This window comes from Mustela nigripes, chromosome 5 (assembly GCF_022355385.1).
Source record: "Mustela nigripes isolate SB6536 chromosome 5, MUSNIG.SB6536, whole genome shotgun sequence".
Taxonomy (NCBI): Eukaryota; Metazoa; Chordata; class Mammalia; order Carnivora; family Mustelidae; genus Mustela; species Mustela nigripes.
Window position 1 is genome coordinate 64,189,744 of NC_081561.1, and position 22,789 is coordinate 64,212,532.

General features: G+C 54.0%; 1 protein-coding gene across 1 annotated transcript in view; it reads left to right on the forward strand.

The window, feature by feature from the left end:
- Nucleotides 1-1,790: 1,790 nt before the first annotated feature.
- KCNK5 (potassium two pore domain channel subfamily K member 5) overlaps nucleotides 1,791-22,789 on the forward strand; it is a 37,712-nt gene continuing 16,713 nt past the window's right edge. Inside the window, exon 1 of the mRNA XM_059400543.1 lies at nucleotides 1,791-2,385. Coding sequence (XP_059256526.1) covers nucleotides 2,200-2,385 — 186 coding nt within the window. The 5' untranslated portion in view covers nucleotides 1,791-2,199. The remainder of the gene's footprint in view (nucleotides 2,386-22,789) is intronic.

Genomic DNA, 22,789 nt, shown 5'->3' on the forward strand with positions numbered 1-22,789 from the left:
AATTTTTAAAACTTTGAATAAAACCTGATTCATTCCAAAGCATTCTGCAGTGTTTTGGTGAGACAGTGAAACTGAAATAGGAAGAGGCCCTTTATTTTCTTAGGAAAAGAACGCAGACTGGAGGTGGGAGAGGAACAGTGGAGAATTTTCCAAACACAGAGAGAGCCTGGGGCCTCCCAAACTGCCCCCACCCCCCTCTGGATGAACGGTTCACACCACAGTCCCTGACTTTCTCTGGAGACACAGGGGATCCGGGACAGAAGACTGAGGGCTCTGTGGGCTGAGGGCTGGACGGCGGGACTGCAGAGCTTGACTGTAGGCTCAGTAGGAGGCAGACAGGAATTACAGAACAGTGGTCTGCCTGGGGTAGGGCCCAGGCCTGGCTGGGGAGTGGCTGGGCTCCAGAGCGAGCAACTGAAAGGCCTTGTTGAGGGGACCTGGCTCCCTAAATCCCAGAGACACCAAATCAGGAAACATGGGACTTCCTGCCCTGCCTCCTGGAGACACACACAGGGGGCCATAAAGGAGGGATAGAAACATCCACTAAATCAGATCAACCCTTCACACCTGTTTCCCTAGACCTTCTGCCCCTGCCCAATTTGGACATGTCACAGATCCCCCCCCCCCCCCCAAGAAAAAACGTCCTAACTCTCAACACCTGAACAAAGTCCCTCGCCATCCCCATGGGGGAAAAATGGCCTTGGCTAAAGGCAGTGCACCAATTTGGCTCACTGCCACACTTGCCCCCACAGAGGCCACCACAGGGTCAAGGCCAGCCTCTTGGTACCAAGCACTGGAATGTGCCATTCCAATTTCTGGCTGTTGTTGGTTGGAAATTTTTAATATACTAACCCAACACGACTTCAGTTTCCTCACTGCAAGGTTGGTATAATTAGAGGCCCGGATCTTGATGCATGGAAAGGATGTGGTACTCCCTGGGGTTTTCAGCCCCTTGATGAGTGAGAGAGGTCCTCAGCGTCTGTTCTTAACAAATTCATTCACTCCTTCATTGCACAAATGCTTATTGAGTGTCTCCTACGTAACAGTCCAGGGACATGTCCTTGAACAATCCAGATTCCCTCCCCCAGCAGTCACTTTACCGTTATAGGGTGCATTAGTTAAATATCGTCTCTCAGAAGGAATTAGGAAGAAAGTATCTCCCAACAGTGGGGATGAGTGCGCATGTGTGGGTGTAGATGAGGGTTGCGGAATAGGCACCTACGAGAATGAAGCCTCAACAGCGCCTTCTCAATGTGGGGGGTCTCACCAAGGCAGGTGAGAATGGGCCAAGAGCGGGGAGTCTCGCCTTTGTGGCTGGATTAGCTCCTGCTATCCTGATTCTCTACAGTCTCTCCAGTCCCTTTCTAGTTTTACCGCCCAGCGCCGCTGCCGCCGCCAACCCGGTTTACAGGAGGGTATAAGAGAAAGAGACCGAGACAATCAAACTTTCTTGGCAGAAACGTCAGAGCATGGAAGTTGAATTACAATGAAAGTAAGAATAGTACTAACTTCCCGACCCTAATCAATAGGTACACACTCCTCTTAGTTAATACCATCAGCACAAAACACCAACGCGAGCCCCGGAGACCCCAACCCCTGTGGCACCGCGGGGCGCGCAGCTTCCCCTGGCGGCCGCACCGGGAGCGCACCGAGCACCGAATTGCGCAGCGCGCACCTCGTTGGGGGCCAGCGCAGGGCCGGGCCTGCGCGGGGTGGGGGGGGCGGGCAGTGCAGGCGAGGAGGCGGGGCCTGCGCGGGCCCCTCCCCCACGGGAATCAGGCGCGGGGCGCTGGTTAAAGAGGCGCGCGGAGGCGGGCGCAGCGCACACTGCTCTAGCTCGCGGAGGCCGGCCCACGTGTCTCCACAGAGTCTGGCCTTAATTCCACCCCCTCCCAGCTCCTTTCAGCCCCGCGAGGCAGGGCGGCCCCCTGGCCCCCACCTTGGTGTCCGCCCGCCTCCCACACCCCCCCCCCGCAACCCCGCCTGCGGGAGGAAAGCTTCGTACAGTTACCCGCGCTCGGTGGCCCAATTTGACTGAGCAACTTTGTCCGGGGAGCGGCGCCGGGGGGTGGAGGAATAGGACACTGCGCATGCGAAGCTCCAAATTCAAACAGCTGTTTGCAGAAGCTGGAGGGCGCGTGGACCGGGAGCCGCTGGGGCTAGGGGAGGCTTTCTCCAGGAGGCAGCCGCTCAGGAGCCATGGTGGACCGGGGCCCATTGCTCACCTCGGCCATCATCTTCTACCTGGCCATCGGGGCAGCGATCTTCGAGGTGCTCGAGGAGCCGCACTGGAAAGAGGCCAAGAAAAGCTACTATACACAGAAACTGCATCTGCTCAAGGAGTTCCCGTGTCTGGGCCAGGAGGGCCTGGACAAGATCTTGCAGGTGAGCCGCCGTCCGTGCCCCTACATACTTAGAGCCGGCCAGAGAGTCAGGAGTGCTGAAGGGCTGCCCTTCACAGCTTTGGATAACCCACAGTCCCCGTGGGTAGTCCTGGGGGTGGCAGGAAAGGATGTCTCGCATGGGTCTGGCTGCTGGGATCTGTCGTTCACGGGTAGACGCCGGAGTGACCCAGGCGCCGAGATTCTTTGGGAACCCGGTTTGTCCCGAGAGAAGTTGAGGGTCACCCCCCGAGTGAACCAGGTTTCGTGGTGGCTCGGTGTGAGTGTGCGGGTACCTCCCTGCTTGGAAGGGGGCTGGAGGGCGGATAAAGGCATTTATCTTCACTTGGAGACGCTCCCGGAGTTCGGGAGGCGAGCCGGGTGCCACTCCTCCGCATCTCCACCTCCCAGCTCCAGGCCGGTGCCGCGCCCGCGCGGTTTTTCTTCGCGAATGTGAGCCCCGCGTAGTCGGTGGAGGGTCCGCCCCAGCCCCAGCCTGAGCAAAGCCTACCCCCTCAGGAAGTAGGTAGGGGGCTCTGTCCTACCAGAGCACCCTGGATGGGGGGTGGGGGGCGATGGCTGGAATGCTGGGGACGCGCTTACGCTTCCGGCAGGGCTTATCTCTCGGAGACAGTCCCCCTCCTCCCCCTAGGCTTGGAGTTAAAGTTTGTGAAAGTAGCAGCTTGAACAAAGGAACAAAATGCTGGGGATCATTTTTAGGGGGAAGGAGAGGTTGAGCAGAATGGGAGGTGTTGGGGGGGTAGTTTCTTCTCCGTGTTGGGATTGAAAGCCTCTTATCTTCTCCCTGTGTTCTATGGATGGCTTTGACCTCACTGGGATAAACTGGAGCTGACCATGCTGGTTGGGACCTTGAGTCTGTTTGGGGACCCAGGGCCCTTTGCTCCAGTTTCTCAGAGGTCCTTGGCCTCATCCTCTTGGCCTGCATTAATGGCATCCCTCCAGTGGAAGGACCAGAACCTGGATATAAGAGCTGGTGAAGGTTCTAGATTGTGGGGTGGACTAGAGGGAGATTGTCCAAGGTGTTAGATTTCTCTTGGGGCAAAAGATGCCAGAAAGAAGGTTTGATGGAACAAACACTTAATCTGTAGCAGGCCCCCAACGTGTTATGGTTGTTTAGTTGTCTCATTTGACCCCGTCTCAAATCTCCCCATATGTGAAATGAGAACGAACCAGTCTTCATCTGTCTTCCCTGCCCTGGACGGCTGGGAAGTTGAACGCTGTGGAGCACATGAGCAGGTCTTGCCTTGGCCACTTCCTTTTTGTCCTGAAATCAATGGACATTTACACACATGAGCATATAAGTACTTACCAGCATTTGGGCAAGTACAGACTTGACTTCCCAGAGGCCAGCAAGAGGGGAGGTTGGGCAGGTTTGGTGTTGGATTTTAGTGGGGAGAGTCTCTGGACCTGTAGCCATCCCCAGAGTGGGGGCCCAGGAGAGATGAGGTTTGGTGGGGAGCATGGGCTCAGAGGGTTGTGTGGTTTCACCCCATAGCAGGAGCGCCTTCCAATGCGTGCCCTGTGTGTGCGCGTTGGGGAGGGGTCACTTTATAATTTCCCTTGAGGAAACAATTTCCCCGGAGAACTAGTTGTTGTTTAGTTTCTTCCAGGGCTTTGTTTAGAGGGGGAAGAGGGCAGGCGCGGGTGATGAAGAATCAAGCTGCCCTCGAAGTGTTTCCCTTTTCGCCACAGCAGGGGAAGGAAGGAAAGAATTCAAGGCTGAATGTGGGAAAATAAACTTCAAAACCCAAGGAGAGGGGAAAGGGGGGCGGTCAGGGTAAGGCAGCCGGGTGCAGCTGGTGGTAGTAGCTTTGGAAGTTAAACAGCTTTCCTAAGGTGTTCGAGGAAACAAAATACTTCTTGTGCTTCTTGTTTGGAGGTCCTCTTAAACCCGCCAATGATGGCCCCCCAGAATTGTGCAGGTAATTTTTAGATTTGAGCATCAGGCCAGTCTGATTTGGAGACGATTATGGACAGCCCTGTTCCTCATCCCTGGCCAGAAAACTCTCAAACCTTTTCCAACTGGGCGAGTCTACTCCCATCATAGGAAAAACCCAAGAAATGAAAATTGACCAGGGGAAGCATTTTGCTAGCGTCACTTTCAGTCTGCAGAAATTGCCTGGCTCTGCTTTCTGTTCTGACTTGAAGCATTGCCTTCAGCCCTAGGAAATTGGCTTAAGGGAAAAAAAAAAAAAAAAAAACCACGAAGACTCAGTCTTTGAAAACTTAAACTTCTTTCCCATCTGGCCCACCTGAGGTTCTGTGTTTTGTCAGGTTCTGAATCCCCTTTGTAATCCTAAAGAAGTCCCAGGCTAGGAATTCCTGGGGTTGGGGTGGGCTCTTGGGAGGGGTTGTTAGAAGCGGGTGAGGGTGCAGTCTGGGCTGGGGTTTTTCTTACCCTGGAAACGGCTTGTGCTTTCAAAAGCATGCGAAGGGAGTTAACGCAACACACCCCTCACCTTTCGTTAGATCTTTGGAAATAGACCCCAAGTTTCATGTGCTTCCTCCCTGTACAAGCTGTGGTTGAAGGCCAACTCTCAAACCTCAAACCTCCCCACCCCCACTGGCCTCAGAGCACGTGGTCGCCCTCCTTCCTGCCTTCAGAACCACTTTGGAACCTTGCTCCCAAGCCTTGTTCCACCAGCCTCTTCCTAAGTTGCAGCGGTTTCCATAAGGGCAGTTAGCATTGACTGAATGCCTCGTGCACTGGGCATTGTGGGTAGCATGTGCATTTTATGAGAGAGGGCACAGGCTGGTATTGCCATCTGGCTTGGCCATTTTCCCATCAAGCCATTTAACTTTGCCTCTTTCCCCACCTGCAAAATGAGGGTCCAGTGAGGACCAGGTCAAGCAGAAGCCTTAGGCAAGATGCGTGCAGGTGTGACTTGGGTGTGACTTGACACGCCTCCCGCTGTTGTTAGCATTTATTGGTGACCCAGTGACAAGGCGTTTTACCTGCCTTAGTTACTCCTTACAGCAATCTTACGTATTAAGATAAGGAAACAAAGCTCAGGGAGGTTGGAATGGCCTTGGCGACACTGCAGGAGCACTCCAGAGCCCATTCCTTGTGCACCTTTGCCCTCGGGCATGTGAAGCTGTTGACTGGTTAGTCTGTGAGTGAGCTGCAGGGATTGGTTCAGGTGGACTCTGGCCGGCTGGGGAATTCTATTTTCTCTTTCCGCTAGAACAGGCATTGGCACACAGGCCTCCTGTGTGGGGCCTGGCCAACCCAGCACCTCCTCTGTGACTGCGGTAAGCCTCAGTCCGCCCCTCCCTTGGCAGCACAAGAAAGCAAAGGGTTGGGGTAAAGGGGAGCAGTGAACCTTCTCCAGCCTTCACCTCCGGTGTGTGGTGATCATAAACAGGAAGGATCTGAGAACTCACTGTGCACCAGAGCTTCCAATAAGTACTTTATAGATGTTCTTATTTTAATTTCATCTTGGTGACCACCCCCTTTTATAGAGGGGAACAGTGATATATAACTTGCCCAGGATTATATGGCACAGAGTCGGATTTCACACTGTGCTGTATTCCGAAGTACATGAGAATTAGTCAGCAGGTGTCTACTAAGGGCCCACTGTGTGCCAGGCACTAGGCAAGGCTCTGGGAGTGCAAAGATGGATTAAGACATCCGCCAGGCTGAAACTCGCTTCTGGGAAGAAGGATGAGTAAACTCCCCAGGATGGGGTGGCTGGAGAGGGCCCCCAGGACCAGCCTGAGGGGTCAGGGAGGGCTCTCTGGAGGCGATGACCTCAAGTAAGGTCTTGAAATTAGGAGGGTTTGAGAGGAAGAAGAAGGGAGGAGAGAGTGGGTGCTCCTGCTGTGGCTTTCCAGATTCCCCCATGTCTCCTAGGGGTGTGGTAGGGGTGGCTCCAGACCCTGCCTTCTACTGGATGCCCCATCCCTACCTCTGGGTTTGGCTGGACTTCTCATGTATCTGACCAGTTCCCAGAAGCCTTTCTGATCCTGCTGGCCGCCTTGCCAGTTTCAAACTGCATTATCCTAATCGGAAGTTTTCCATGTGTGCCAGACCTCTCTCCTTTTATTTCCTAGAACCTTCTTAACATACCTGTTCCCATCTATACCAGTCGAGCTGATAACAATTTTAAAGGTCTGACCTCAAGTCACTAACACCAGTCCTCCCAAAATTTGAAAATATAACCAGGGATTATGTGCTAAAGTTATATCTGCCCAAAATGCTGAGAGTGGGGCACCTTAATTGAATTTTTTTGAGAATTGAGAGTTAACATGAAAACCTCTTTTGTTTCAAGCCTTGTTGGAAGTGGTAAAGCACACTGGTCTGCTTAACTGCCTTTGTAAGTAAAGGGAACACAATAGATCTTTTGATTATCCAAGATCACGGAGGCTTCCACGTCAGTAGTGTGAACTTGGGTCCTCCCTGTCTAGAACTGGAGAAGTGGAAAGTAGAGAAGTCGGGTTTTTGAGAGGAATTGGAAGGAGGAGGTCCCCTCCTCATGGCTTGTCTGTTGATGTTCCTCTCAAAGTTGAGGGCCGCCAAGAAAAAAAAAAAAAACAAGAGTTCTTTTTTTTTTTAAAGATTTTTATTTATTTATTTATTTGATAGACAGAGAGAGATCACAAGTAGGCAGAGAGGCAGGCAGAGAGAGAGGGGGAAGCAGGCTCCCCGCTGAGCAGACAGCCCGATGTGGGGCTCAATCCCAGGACCCTGAGATCATGACCTGAGCTGAAGGCAGAGGCTTAAACCACTGAGCCACCCAGGCGCCCCAAAACAAGAGTTCTTAAATCGATAAATCTGCCTCCGTTAACTGCTCTAGAGTTTCAACAGTTAAAGTGAATTTTTATTGCATCGTTTGGAGAGTTTTACTAGAACCCTTAGGATGATTACAGATGGCATGGTATTAGAGACTTCTCAGACGGTGGGAATTAGCAAGTGTTGAAAGATTCTAGTGGAGGTGGGGGGAGTCCTATAGGAGGGGGTGCAAGGGAGGTGAGGACTGTTGCGTCTAAGTATTTTCCTGGGATTTTGCCCTATTTATAGTTTGGCGTTTAAAAGAAACAGTCCTCCAGTTTTGGATGCTGTGCTTGGCTGGCTCTGACCTCAGGCCAAGGGCTTTCATCTTGAACTTGGCTGTTTGCTGTCAGATTGGGCTCAGCCTCTGAACTCTATGTGTGGTGGGGGTGGGGAGCAGGGAAGTATAAGGCTTTGGGGAACAGAGGAGCCGTACTCCTGAGACAGAACGCCCAAGAGAGTCTTTCTACAAATTGGATTGCTAGATCGGACCAGTGCTGAAGAACTACATGGCCAGAACTGGGTGATACAGAGAGGCCAAGCGTGCTGGGTCCCAGAAGAAACCAAATGAAATAGGTTTGCCTGTTGGAGAGTGGAGCAAGTCAAGGCGAGGGTCCTTGGAGATTTCAGTGAGAGTTCTCCGGGACTCTCTGAATAGGACAGAGGAGGCCTGACCTGTCCACCCTCCCCGGGGATGGGTTGACACGCTGTCCTCCAAGGACCACTCGCCCCACCAACCGCGGGGCCCTTGCTTTTGCTGCAAGAGTCCCATCCTTGCCGTGAGTCATGGTTATGGGCTGGCCTCGGAAGGCAGGCCACAATAGCACCCTCATTGCTTGCCTTGACCTGTGCTGGGCACATAGTCAGTCCTCATTAAATGTTAGTTCCACTGACCCTGCTACTATCCCTAGACACCCCTGCACTGGGAGAGGGCTGCCCACACAAGTCTGGCTCATACAGGATCAGGAGGACCTTCCTGAAGCAGAAGAAATGTCAACCAATTTTTTTTTTTTAAAGATTTTATTTATTTATTTGACAGAGAGAAATTACAAGTACACTGAGAGGCAGGCAGAGAGAGAGAGAGAAGGAAGCAGGATCCCTGCTGAGCAGAGAGCCCGATGCGGGACTCGATCCCAAGACCCTGAGATCATGACCTGAGCCGAAGGCAGCGGCTTAACCCACTGAGCCACCCAGGCGCCCCCAATTTTTTTTTTTTTTAATTGCAGTAAAAAACACATAACAGAGATTACCATCATATCCATTTTTTCCCCATCTTAAGCATTTTTAAGAGTACGTTTCCTTCATGTTAGGTATATTCACGCTGTGGTGAGACAGATCTCCAGAAGTTTTTCATCTTGCAAAACAGATTCTACCTCCATTAAACAGCTCCCGTGTCCCCTCTCCCCCAGTCCCTGCTAATGAGCAGTTTATGTTCTGTTCCTGTGAGTCTGGCTACTTTAAATACCTTTCAAGTGGAATCACAGAGTATTTGTCTCTTTGAGAAAAATGGTGCAACCATTATGGAAAACAGTGCTGAGGTTCCTCAGGAAATTAGAAGTGGAACCTTATGATCCAGAGTCCCTCTTCTGGGTGTGCATCAGTGAGATTTTTAAGTTGCTGAACAAATAAGGTGGGGGGGGTGTATAGATCTTTCTTGCCCACAGCTCTCAGGGAGGAGGAAAACTGCCTGATGATCCTGGGCAGCAGCCACAGGGCTAGAGGGTGAGGGTCAGATGATGAAGTCCTCTGGGTTTAGCCAAGGAATTTGAACTGACCAAATTTTTGTAATTTTCAAGTAAGGGAGTGAACAGCATTTCAGAAAGTTCCCTCTTCCTTCACTGGCTTTGCAACTTTAAAGAAGTGGAGTATTTGACTCGAAATTAACAGCATTTCTGTGGGCTGATCCCTTCACCCCATGGGTGTTCTGATAAGGATGCTTCTTCCCTTCCTTGTTCTGATGTGATGGAGTATGGGTTTTTCCACCAAAGCCCACAGAACCCTCAGCAACCCCCCCAAACCCAACTTTCAGTTAGGGCACCTTCTCCTCTTACCATGAGCCCCTTGGACAATCAGGTCTGGGTCCCTGCCACAGCGCCCCCCCCCCCCACCACCATTTGACCAAATTATGCCTTAGTTGTCCCTTTAAGCAAAAGTGCGTTTGGTGTAGTCCAGCTCTGTACAGCTGCCTGGGGCCTCTGGGTTTTTGGTGAGGGGTTCATCTGGTCCCTAAGTTTCAGATATCTGGGCAAAAGAAAGGGTGGGCTCACAGAAGGGCCTCCCTGCTAGCCAGCATTTTAGTGTGTGCTGAAGCCTCAGAAACCAGGCAGGGGCCTTAGCCCTCCGGAGTTCAGCCTCACAAGGGAGAGAAACGGTCACAGTGGTGGAATGAAGGGAAATGCGGTCCTGGTGCTGAGTGATGGGTTGCAGATGGTAGAGGCCAGAGAGATGGGCGAGGGTCACAGGGCCTCAGAGGATTTGGTTCCTGTTTCCTGAGGCCTGTAGGACCCCTTGGCTGGCAGGGGATCTGGGTCTGACCCACACATAACCCCTGCCCTCAGGGAGCCCCCAGTTTAGAGGAAGAAAAGTAAAAGGACCTATCACCGTGTTGATATTGGTAAGTGTACCAGGAGGTTCTGAGTGTCAGTCATTGAGAGATGAACCTTCACTCTCAGATTTAAAGAAGCAGGATATAAGGCATGCTGGAAAGATAGTGGTGTAGCCAGCAGCGCCTGGGAGCGTGCTGCCGAATTCTTACTGCATGCCAGCCTTGGGCTGGTTCTCTGACTGTCTCCTTAAGAGTCCAGTGGGGGAAATGTTACTGTTACGCCCATTTTCTAGGGAAATGGAGGCCAGGGGATTTGGCTGGGTCTACATGGCTAACTAGAGGCTGAGATTCATCCTGCCCTGGTGACTTCAGAGCCAGGAATGGAGAAACAGCCCAGAGGTTGGAGTACAGGGGTTGGGGTAGGAATGGTGTGAGCCGAGCGCTTGTTTAGCCATAGGCTGTGGGAACTCTTCGGTGCCTCACCTCATGAATCCATGCACAGCCCTCTGCTGGAAGGGCTCTTACCAGCACTGCATCTTGGTAAGAGCCACAGCCACATAGGTTCAACCTAGAGGCTGTACGTCTAGGAATTAAGAATGAGGATTTGAACCTGGAGTCCACAAAAAAACAAGGAGCTTGGAGGCAGGAAAGGGTCAGGTTTGCATGGTGTCTTCAATGCCTTAGCTATCAGGATGTTTACCAAGCTGCGTGACCTTGGGCAGGTCAGTCTCCTCATCTGCACAATGGGACGGTAGTACAGTATCTCCCTCATGTCCGCAGAGTCCATGGAAACGTACTAGGCAGAGTGCCTGGCGCATGCAGCTGGTGACTTGCTGCCTGTTAGCTCCCGATCCTGTGCCCCATCTCTCAGGGTTTGGGGGGGGGGGGCTGTTTCTGATGGCTGTTTCAGGCCCCACCGCGGACTGAGCTCTGGATCTGGAGATGGAGATACAGATGGTAAAGCCCACCAGATTCCTTCTAGTGGAGTCCCCCACCATTTCCTATTTCTTTCAAGTTCACCCACAGCCCTCCCCTCAAAAGAATTAATGGTCCACATCTAAACATATAGCAGGTTGGCCTCCTCTTCCTGTCCAGCAGGGCCCGGGCTCGTCCCAAGTCCCCATCAAACTTTTCCTATTCTAGAGGATTCCAGGTGCAGGTGGACTCACATGGTGTGTAATCACAAAGGATCCCGGGTCAGAATTATACCCTCGTAGGGGGCAGTCACCCCCACCCACTTCCCCTTTCAGAGGGCCCTTGGTAGACAGGTCCCTTTGATTGCCTTTGAAATGTGCATTCTATTTTTCTATTTTTCCTCTTTTCCATCTAAATATTTGGGTTTCCTGTCGAAATATTTAGGCAGGATTGTGTACTGTGGCTGTTGTCACCTCCCATGGCCCAGTGTAATCTGGCTGCAGCTGCTTAGCTAGGCTCTTCCTGGGAGGGAGAAGCTTTCTCTCCCCTCCCCCCAGGGGGCCCCAGGAGAAAAGTCTAGCAGGGTGCTTGATGGCCAGGCCAGTACCATGTTCAAAGTCCCTCCCTTTGTCTGTGCTTGCTCGGACCTGAACTGCTGTGTAGGAAATAGTGGATTCTACCCTGATTCCAGTTCTGCCTGTGGTACTGCTTTGTGCCGAGCTCTGGACTCCATTTCCCTCAAGTAAATTCATCCATGCACTCAAGAACGCTCATAGTGCCTATTAAATTAGGCCCAGCTAGACCGTAGGAGCCCTGCCTGGGCAGGGACATGTCTCCCCACCCTCGGCCCAGGTCTACAGACACGTGCACGAAGCCTGTGGATTTAATTGCCCACTGCTGTGCTCACAATGTCTGTTGGGCCCCAGGTGCCCAGTGGTGTGCCTGGCTCCGAGGGGGATGCTGAGAGCCTTGTGGGCCTTCCATTTCCATGTCCAGTCAGGAGGGGCTGGGTCTCTGGAAGATCAAGGCTCTTGTCTAGGTGCATTGAGCCAGGCCCAGACTGTGGCCCATGGCCTCATAGGCTGGGAATTGTGCAAAGGAGGAGGGGAGGGGAATGCCATTATCAAATGTGCTCCTGCTTTCCCCTTCAAGCCTCACGAGCCGGGGCCACGTTTCCTAGTGATGAAGGACAGGCTTTTCAAGTCCCAGCACCTTTGCAAGCTGTGCAACCCTGAGCACACTATTCCATTGGAACGTGGGAACAGTGTTACCCATCTTGGTGGGTGGAGATCACAGGAGATCGTAGGAGAAAATGTGCGTGGAGGTCACTTGCTGTGGCCCTGCTGTCAGCTCCAAGTTAGCCTTTAAATTCAGTTTATTGCTGTCTCTTCCCTCTTCGAGGAACTTGTAACAGCTCTCCCTCTCTGGGTCTTTATCTCTGGGAACTCCCTTCCCTGCTTCCTCTCCCCATCCCATATTTCATAAACTTCTGCTAAACTTGTTTCTCCTGGGATTAACAAGGCCAATCTGTCCAGCCCCTGCTCCCTCCACCAAGTCCCTACCCCCCTTCACTTGGGGCCAGCCGGCCAGACTCACCGTGGTTGCTGCTTTCAAGGAACTTGAGGCAGAGCAAATAGCCATCCAGTGCTTTCTTCAGCAGATATTTACTAAGCACATACTATGTGCCCAAACCTGTTTGAAACCTGCTGCAAAGAGAATGAGCCGCATCTCTGCCTTTTGGGGAATGCCTTCAGACCAAGGACTGCAGAAACCCAAGAAGGCAAGTGGACCTGCTGGGGGAGGCAAGCAACACCCCCGCCCCTCCCTTGTGGAGACAGGTCGAGAGGCCTTCAGAGCCTGCTGAGGAACAGGAGCAAAGGCCGGGCTATTCTTCGGGGAGAGGGGCATGTCCTAACCTGATCACTCTGGCCCGGCTGGAGCCTACCTTGGGCATTTTCTCCCTCAGGGCCCCAGTCATGGGGAGCCTTGCACAGTGGACTGAGGGTGTTGGCCCCAGGGAACAGAGCAGGAGTGTTGCACATTGTAGCCTGAAGTACCTGGAGGACCCCAAGAAGCTCGCAGATACACAGGCTTCCTGCCCTTCCCAGATTCCCACCCTGGGCCTTGCCATGGGTCTGTGCAGACCCATTCATCCAAGGTGCCTTCCTGTGACCTCTCTGGGCCTGACAGGTATGGCAGTGAAACACCATCCCATTTGCTAGGTAGGAAAACTGAGGCCTGGTGAGGAGCTGGGTGGGGACAGACGGTAGAACTAAGTTCTACCGGTAAACCGGCTCTGCTTGCCCAGGTCCGGAGTATTTTTCTACCAAGCCATCTGTCACCCTGTCTCAAATCCCCTTTTAAATGGCCTTTAAACCAAAACCATGGTGGTGTTTTGGGGTGCCGAACACTGATTCTCTGTACACTAACCAGGTCTGCCTGATTTCCTACCCTGCCCAGCACACGCCTTCCTGGCACCTCAAGTGGCAGCTTCCCCACCCTAACTAGTGAGTTTTAGTGGGACGAGAGGCAGGAGTCGAGATGGAAGCAACTGTAAGCTCTGTAAGGAGGATGGTTTTTTTAGGGCTGTCCAGAACCTGGAGCAGAACGGATTGGAGGCCTCCCAGGGAGTCGCCCTGTCACAGGACCCCGCACCCCAAGTGTTGACACCCAAGGAGCTGCTGTTAGCTGGTTTCTCCAGAGCCCAGAGCACCCCGCTTGGAGGCTGGCAGAGGAGGCTGATGGGGGAGGAGGGTCAAGCTCTGGGCACCTCTCCTGGCAGTGAATCATGAATTGGGATGCTGAAGGAAGCTTAGTGGTTACCTAACCGGCCTCCCGGGATAGCCCTGGAGCCAAGGCCCAGTCCTTAGGAGGTTATGTAACTTTCCCCAGGTTACTGTGCTCACCAGGGGCAGGGAAGGAGAGTGAAGCAGTAATTAGAGCTAAGTGGGGCAATTAGGGAAGTCATCTTGGAAGCAAGGTCCCCGAGAGTTAGGTTGAAAGGTGACCACCACACGTCCTAATAGCTGTCCTGGCCATTGTCATGGCTGTCAGCTGTTAGGGGTCTTCATAGACTCAGATCGTGACCCCCAACCGAGAAAACCCTCGGTGGCTTCTCGGTCAGACCAAGCTAACATTCTTGCTGTGGCCTCTGTCATTTGGACTCTACTATCGGCGTGGTCTTGGCCTCTTTCTGGACCCATCCCTTTGATCCCAGTTGGCCTTCATATAGACAGAAGGCCATCTCATGAGGGAGGAGAGGTGTTTTAAGACGTTGTAGAAGCATCACAAGTTTTCAGTTCTTACCAAGAACTCGAGGTCTGTATCCGCTAGTAACGTAAGTCACTGCAGGGAAGGGTGGCTGCGGGGGCAGGACCACAGTCACGGTATAACCGTAACCAGAAGTAACGGTGGCTGGCACTTGGTGATGGAAAGGGAGCCACAGGCTGGGCGAGGGCCATCACCACACGCATCAACCCCCCTCCCACAGCAATGACAAGATAAGTGCTGTGGGGAACCTCATTTTGCAGATAAGGCATCTGAAGCAGAGAGATTAAAGACATAACCAAGGTCACACAGCTAGTTAATGGCCTGAACCCAGGCCTTTGTGTCCAGAGCCAGAGCTCTGTAGAGGCGCCCCGTCATTTAGACTGTGGAGTCCTAAATTGGCGCCAGTCCTACCCATCTTGCTAGGCTACCAGCCACTCCTTGGGGCTGCACTTTCTCCTTGGGACCCATTGGCTCCTAGCACCCCAAAAGCATTCCAGGCCTGCTTGCTGGCCTTTGCTGAGCACTGTGTTCTACAGCCTTGTGGGTTCTGACACCACTGTTTCCCCGACCACATTGACCATACATAGGTATATTTGCCATTTTCAGCATGAAAAGGTTTAAAGCAGGAAATCTTGGGGTCCTGTAAGTAGAGGCCAGAGTTCAGGGTCAGGACTATCAACTCCTTTCCTGCTCTCAGCCCCTTTCCTCCAGCATCCTTACAGAGCCAACAGGCACTGACCCTTCACTTAGAATTTGTGGGTCAGGGGACCCAGCAACCGAGCCTTCAGAAAAGCATCAGGGAGCTGGAGGGGGAATGTAACTGCTTGTCAGTGGTGGGGTTTCCATCTGAGTCCCCATACTACCTGCTCCCTCCTCAGCAGCTAAACCTGTACTTGTAACCTCTGCCCACATTTGGCTTCCCCAGGGCAAAGCCCCAGCAGGACTCCGGTCCCCACCTTGGGAGGGAATAGTTTTAGTCTTGCCATTCTCCTGGAGTAGAAGTGCCACCTGCCTGTGTGGCTGATGACAGGGATCAGTGATCCTGCCGTAGGCTGAGGACCCCAGGGTACGGCCTCGAATGTTGATTTGGGCGTGGGTGTCCGTGGTGACTAGTGCAAGTTCCTTGATCCTCCCACATCCCGGGTGCAGGATGGCACCTGTTCAGACCCTCCAGAGGAGAAAGAACAGCAGCCCCAGGCCTGGCCCGTCTCTGCTGTTCAAATAAAGCTCCTGCCTCCCGGATCGTGGAATGCATGCTGACACTGTTAGCTTTGGACGGATGCCCTTCCCTTCTCAGCATCCCGGCCCCCTGGAGCAGCGGGTGGAAGGGCCGCCTCTCACTGAGGCATAAGTGCTGAGTGGGCTAAGTGGGACAGGCTGATGCAGTAGTGTCTCGTCAGCACCCCTCTGGGGAGCAGGAAAAGGGAGGGTGTCCTGATTATCAGCTTTTCAACACCCCTTCTCTCCCATCCCCCAGACGCTAGCCGCAGCCCAGAGATCTACTTAGGAGCGGCCCCGTGCGCTGGGGACTCATAGGTCTTGGGGCTTGCTCAGCTGACTTACTGCGCAACTAGACCAGATCACTGCCCCTCTCTGAACCCAGGACCTGGTCACTAAGGCCAGTTAGATAACCTCCCGAGCACCTGCTGTATGCCCAGTGCTGGTTTAAGGGTTGTGGAAATCATGGGAAGACTTGGACATCATCCCTGCTTTTTGAGGTTGGGGTGGGACCTTAGATCAAGGATTATTAATTAGTAATGGGGCAAGTGGCAGGGGTTTCAGGGGCCCCAAGGGAGAAAAGTCACTGTAGGCTGTGGCTGCCAGGGCAGGCTCCTCATCCTTCTCGGGGCATCACCTCTGCACCCTGGGGCATCAGAGCATGTTGCCTTGGGGGATTCTGCCTTGTCTGCACTCTTCCCCCGCTCTGCAAGGTCCTAACCCTGTGCCCCATTGCATCACAAACGTAGTACCCCGTGAGGGATAATTAGTAAAAAAACCACTGTGAACTGGGAGGCTTGTGTCCTTTAGCTTGTCTTCTCCAGCCTCCAAAGCCCAGAGGCAGGACCCTTGCGGCCCTCCTTCTAGGCCCACCTCCAATCTGGATACTTGTCCCTCACCCTCCCAGCGGGGGTCTTGCCTGCCCAGATGCTGCACCCCCCCACTAGGTGCCGTGGGCCCACCCACGGCCCTGCCGTCCTCCTGTGCACATGTCCTCTTGGGACAGCTCAGCTGGTTGCCCAGCAAAGTGTTACCTCCCTGGGCATGGAGCCACGTCTCGACCTGGGGCAGGCTCCATAGTGCTGGGGCAGGGCGACGTCAGAGTTGTGGGGGACACTGTCGGGTCCTGCTCTAGAAGGTTCCTCTCTGCACCTAGCCAGCTGAGGCCTCCAAGTTCACAGATCTCCATTTCAGCATGCCCTGTCTTGTTGGAATCTTCCAGGGCTGAGAGCGGTGTATGGTCAGACCCTCTGGCTCCCGGGCCTGCTCATTGTTGGGGTCACCGCACACAGGTCTTAGAAAACTCTCCCCTTCCCTGACGCTGGTGTTGTGTGTGTGCACACACAGCCCTCCACACCTCTCCCCTGCATCTCTGCACACACAGTGGTCCTTCCTTCTAGCCAGGCTGGGGCTGTGGGGCCTTCTGATGGGACCCCCTCAGATAGACTGGCGCAAGGGACTCCCAGGTCCTGAGGGCGGGGGTGGTCTCCCAGTCCTTCCGCTGGTGTTCCCAAAGTGGGCCTGAGCTGGAAGTTAGACTTCAAGTTTGGCAAAAACCAGCCTGGGGGTGAGGGCGGCCAGGGCGCCCAAGTGCACGTGTGGTTCTGTTCGCACTGAGTCACAGAAACTCGGTGCAGAAACAGAAGGCAGTCGGTGCTGAGTGGGAGGCAGGATGATTGCTGCTTTTTCTTTCTCTGACTCCCCAGTTTTCTGAAATGCTGTTGAATTGCCTTTAAAACAAGGAAACTGAATTTATATCATTAGCCACTTCTAGGCTCGCTATTTTTAAACGTGTGAGGAACACCAAGCACAAAGCCAAACCGGGTCTTAAACAGAACACACTCTGAGACCCGGTGTCAGTCCTGGGATTGCTAACAGCGTCCTGTCATTATTTTTAAATTTAGCTGCCAGAGTGGTGGCTTCCCAAGCAGCAGTGCTGTTGAACACTTGGAGGGGAAGGGTCTCAGAGACGGGGGATGCCCGCTGGGCCTTCAGTCTGCAAACCAAGCTGCTGGAGACTAGACGCCTGTGAGTTGGCAGCCTCCAAGTGGGGTTCCCTGAGAGGTGCCTGGCAGAGCCTGGGGAGCCCCAACGGCTGAGCCCAGTGCTGGGGTTCGCATCCCCTGCAAGGGACTGTGTCTTCTGGAGGCCCACGGCCCCCATGTTCCATTGCATCCAGCTTCGGCAAGCCCCACAGGGCCACAAGGAGACCTTGCCCTGCCTTTCCGATGAACAAAAGCACAAGCCGGCAAGATTTGGGTCAGCGTGCACGGAATTCAGAGTCTGGAGCATGCCGTAGATGACAGCCCGAGGTCTGGGGTGAACCTGAGGGTCCAGGGGAAGGCACGCCTTGCCTAGGAGAGGATTTGGGTAGGATGTCTCGTGTTTGATTCGGTATCAGTAATCACCCACATGTAGCTAATTAATTTTTTTTTAACGTGCCATCACTAAATATCATGGCTCTTTAATTTTAAATTAAAATTTAGTTCCTCGGTCACCCTGGCCACATTTCAAAGGCTTGGTAGCCACATGGGACTGCTCAGATGTAGAACATTCCATCAGCACAGAGAGTTCTCTTGGACAGCACTGGCGTGTTGATAGGAATCTGTGGAGGTTTCTAATGGCACAGTGGCTTCTCTCGGTGTCTAGTCAAATTCCATTCCCGCTCTGGGGTGGGAGAGGGGACAGCCAGCCTGACCTGGCCGCCTCAGAGAAGTGCCGGGCGTGACGTGCCGGGAACCCACCAGACATGGTTTCCCTGTGCCACCCACCGGGAACCTGCAAGCCCTTCTGAGGTGAGCACCACCACCCTCCACCCCAGAAAGTGATTCAGAGAGCCCTGAACTGCCTTGCCCTCTGAGCTGCATCAGACTCAGATGAGTGGGTATTTGGTGGGAGGGTCATTCCTGGTGTCATCGGTCAGGCTCGGTTCGGTGGAGGTGGGACCAGACTGTGGGAAGTCAGTCGTTTTGTTTTGTTGTGTTTTAAGATTTTATTTATTGATTTAAGAGAGACAGAGAACGCACAAGCAGGCAGAGGGGGCAGAGGGAGAAGCAGTCTTCCCACTGAGCGGAGAGCCGGATGCAGGACTTGATCCCAGGTCCCTGGGATCGCAAACTGAGCAGAAGGCAGACACTTAACTGACTAAGCCACCCAGGCGCCCCAAGTTCGTCGTTTTTCATGGGTCTCCAGTTGTTGCTTCAGGGTCTCAATTCCTTCTGATCACCCACTCCACCCCCTTCCCGCGGCCTGCCCATCTCCAGTGAAGCATCAACTTTCTTCTCTGGTCCTTGGGAGGGAAGCCTGTACTTAAGGTTCAGGTTCACCGCTTGGGTGAGTCTGTTGGCACATCTTCCCCTTGGGATGAGAACCGTGAACATGTTTTCCATCACAAATCTGGAAAGAGTGGAAGAAGGGGTGACTGATGGAACGGGTATGGGCTTTGCAGCTTCTTTCTGGGGTCCCGCTCCAGGAAAAGTGCAAGACCCAAGGGTGGGGACGGAGGGGGCGGGACAGGCAGTTCTCAGAGTTGGGGGAGGCCACTCGCTGGGAGATGGCTCTGCTCTAGTCATTTGCGTCTTGCGAGCCTCCGTTTCCCTGTCTGTGTTTGAGCTCCTTGTCCAGCTTTGTGCTCATTTGCTGGGACTTGTGACAAGGGCATGGCTCGAACCCCGGGGTTTGTCCTGGCCTCGATGTTTGTCCACTGCTTTGTCGTGGTATCTTCCACCATCGAGAAACTTCTGTCTGCCAGATTGTCTCTGGCGTGAGGACGGCGAGTCCTGCTAGGCAGGGCCTGTGTCTTGCACTTGGCTTGTTTGGCGCACAGCATCAAGGCATGTGGCCGGTGCTCAGCAAATACTCAACCAGTAGATCCGACTTGGAACTGCACAGTGCAAGGTTGTTCGTGCTTCTGGCCCCATCTTTCCTTGGGTTAGATGAAGTTGGGTGGGTTCTGCATGGGGCTTGGGGCTGGGACCTGGCCAGATGCGGCCTTCATAGCAGTCAGACATAGCTGCCCTCATGCCCCTCCAAAGAGGGGATACCCCAGGGTCCCTTGCGGGGATTGAGGGTGAAGGGAACCCCTTCCCATCCTGCCATCTTGACTCGCCTCTCAAGTCAGGAGCATCTGTAGCTTTGCCTGTGCAACCTCCTCGTGTCCACGTCCACTGAGCCTTTGGATCCAGAACCCTGAGAGTTGGCAGGGAGTAGTATTCCATTTTACAAGGAAAGAAATTGAGGTCGTGACCTCTGACCTCTACGGCAGGGGATCTAGCTGGCCCCCTGCAGGCCTGAGCACTCACTGTTACTGCATTGCACTAAGAAGACTGAGGGCTGCCAGAGCCTGGGGGGTGGGGTGAGGCGGAGGGGTTAAGCAGACTTGAGAAGGGCCTTTTGCTTAACATCACAGCCCTCGTGAAGGAGAGACCGAGTGAGCAGCGGTCCTGATCCGTTTCGCCTCGTGGGGTTCGCAGTGGGGCGGCCCCACAGGCACGATTCTGCGGCTGTGCCACTGGAGAGTTTCCTGTCACCCGGCCTTTCACTGGTCCTGGGCCCCAGGTCTGGGCACGGGAGGTTTTCCAGCCCCTACACCAGCCCTCACCTCACCCAGCCTCTGTGTGCTGGGAGCGCCTGGCTGTACTTTTCCGTACCTTCAGCACAAAAGGGCTCTCTGTTTCTTCTCCTGGTCACGTCCATGCCCCAGTCGGCTGGGGATGGGAGGTGGGCTGGGGTGGGGGGCGCGTCCATCCCAGGCAGGGAAGGCTGAGGCCACTGTGCCTGGTCTGGCCCTGTGCCTTCACAACCCGCGTGGGTAGGATTGGCCCGGGGGCAAGTGGGGTGGGGGGTGCTGGTTGTCTATATCTGGCGTCCTTTCCTGTCCCACACCTTTTGGGGATCCTGTTCGTATCTCCTCTCTGTGATTTCCAAACAGGGGGCCTTGGCAGCCAGGATGTGTGAAATCTGTGGCTGTCTGGGAAGTGGGCAGTCGGTCTTTTAGGACATTGCTCCCCATATGTCTGGCCCAGGGATCCTCATGGTAGCTGGGCTTGGCGGTCTTGCCCCTTGTCTCTGATCGGGACTCCATCTTCTCATGGGGTTTGATCTGGCCTCTGGGGGCCATGGAGGCAGAAGCTGCCGTCCGCCCCTCCACCTCCCTGCAGTGGGGAGGTGTACCCCCCACCCCAAAATGCCTGTGCCACTTCGCCGGTAGTTTCTGGTACAATTTATTCCAGGGAGGATGGAAGCCAGCTGTTGTTCGTCTCCAGCTGGAGACTGAACCAGAGGAAATGGGCTTGGAGTGCAGCCGGAGGGATTTAGGTTAGAGTCTGACAATAAGGAAGGATTTTGTGACAGGTGGTTGGCCCTCAGGAAGATCCCACAGGGGGCTTTGTGGAGAGCGGTGGGCTGGGATTGTGCTGGGAGGTGGTAGGGCCAGGATCAGGGGCTGGGGGGTTGGTGGGTGCTGGGTAGGAAGCAGGCAGGGGGGTTCCTACATAGTAGAGAAGCTCAAGGTGCCCGCCGCTCATGCAGAATTCCTGCCACCCACCCTCTAAGACCCCCTGGGCGGTTTTTTTTTTTTTTTAAATTAGTGAAGGGGCTTACAGTTTAACCATCTAGTCATCTTAAATTACAATAAATGGGTAAGCTTAATAATTCCTTATCATCAGAACCCCAGGCTTCAAGGGTGGGTGGTTATTTATTACCCAGAGCTACCAGTCCTGGGTGAAGCTAGAGGGAAAGGAGGAAGGAGCAGGAGGAGGGGCTGCTCTCGAGGCCCCTGGGTGTGGAGGAGTGTGCCGGTGGGCTGGTGTGCTCTGCGAGACAAGGCAGGAGGGGGCCTTGTCAGCCACAGCCCTTCTTTCCAGGGTGCTGGAGAACCCAGGAGGCAGGAATGCGGCAGGTGTCATCAGAATGGGTTTTGTACCGTGAAAGCAAGAGTCGGTTGGGGTGGGGGGTGCCAGAGGTAGGGAACCTTGTCCTCAGCATCCCAGCAGGGGAGCCCAGGGCAGTAGGCAGCTGTGTCCAGAGGAACAGGGCTGACAGCCACCAGGGCCCAAGAGAGCTTCGTGGAACAGAGCGTCCCGCCCCACTGCTGAGATGTGGGAAAATGGGATCATGTGTGGGAAGACCTGTGGCCCTCACCCTGAAATGCCTCCTGGGCTCCCACCCTTCCCCACCCATCTGCCTCCTTCCTCTAAAATCTTGATGGTTCCAAAGTCTGCAAAGTCGGCTGACTCACCAGGGCTAGGCCCTCTGGGGGCTTTACCCTTGAAGACAGGTGGGATGGGGTGATGCAGGGGAAAGGCAGTGGGGTAGAGAAACACAGAGCCATCACCCCGGGCTGCCTGCACCTACCAGAACTGCCCACCTGCTCCTGTGGAGCCAGAACCCACCCTGAACACACCGGCACCCCTCGTGCCCTGGAAGGGCTGGTTGTAAAAGATTTACATCTCAGAGACTCAGTTACTCATTAATATTGAGTGCTTACTAGTGCCAGGTACTGCTCTAGGGGTAAGGGATGAGTGAGGCCTGCCTTCCAAATCCACGGTCTTTTGGGGGGAGATGAAACAGTGGGCTAGATAACAGATACCTACTAGAATGTCTGTAGCCATAAGTACTGTGCCAAGCCCTGGTCTTCCAGGTGGTGGTAGCTGGGAAGGAGGGCATTGCTGTTGACAGCCCATCTCTCATGTCTATAGCTCCAGAGGCCCTGTCCAGCAGGTGCACTTCCCCCGGAGTGGAGGTGGCCTCCCCATCCCCCATGTTCTTTCACATGCACTTTTCTACCTAGTACCTGTTTTCAGGAGCAGCCCTTGAACGGCCACACTGAACCCGCACCCCAACCCCACGAAGTCTTGGTACCCCCACTTGACAAATATGAAACCTGAAGCTCAGAGAGGGGGAGGACATGCCCCCAGGTGATCTGGTGGTGAGTGGGAGAGCGTGGATTTCAATCCAGGCATGTCTGCATCAAAGCCCAGGCCTTTCCTGCTTTGTCCGTGCTGCTCGTGGAGTCCTGAACGTGATCTTGTGATTTTGAAGTGGATGGCTACCACAGTTTATGGTGTCCAGGCCAGCATGCAGACCTGAGCTCTGCAGGATGGGAAGCAAGCTGGCAGGGGTGGGGCGCGGGGTGGGGGCCAGCCAGGCTGATGGTGAACTAGATCTCCCTCAGGTCATCAGCCCTGGATGGGGAGATGGCAAGTCAGCAGTTCCTGTGACCTCCTTTGTGGCCTGCTCAAGGGCTGTTTTTAGAAGCCTCGAATGGATAGTGACTTCCCGTGTTTGCTCCTTCCACTCCGCTGCAAGGTCGGGGTAAATCCAAGAGGCATCCCGGGAGCTGGGACAGAGAGTGTCCGCATACGCTCATCCCAAATATCAAAAGTAGATCTGCGCAACCCTTTCATAGCTCTTTGCCACCTGTTAGCTGTGCTTACCTGTCTATCGTCCCCTTCCCAGCTCCACTTTGGGTGGCATTTCTCAGCCCAGTCCAGGGGTGGGTGGTGGGTGGTCTGGTTGATGGGTGGAAAGGGCCCTCAACTGAGAGTCAGGGGATTCTTCTGGTTGATTCTTCCCAGTGCTTTGTCATCACCTTGCTGTGTGACTTCTCCCACGTCACTAGCCCTCTCTGATTGATTTCCTCAGCTACAAAATGGGACTAGGACTATC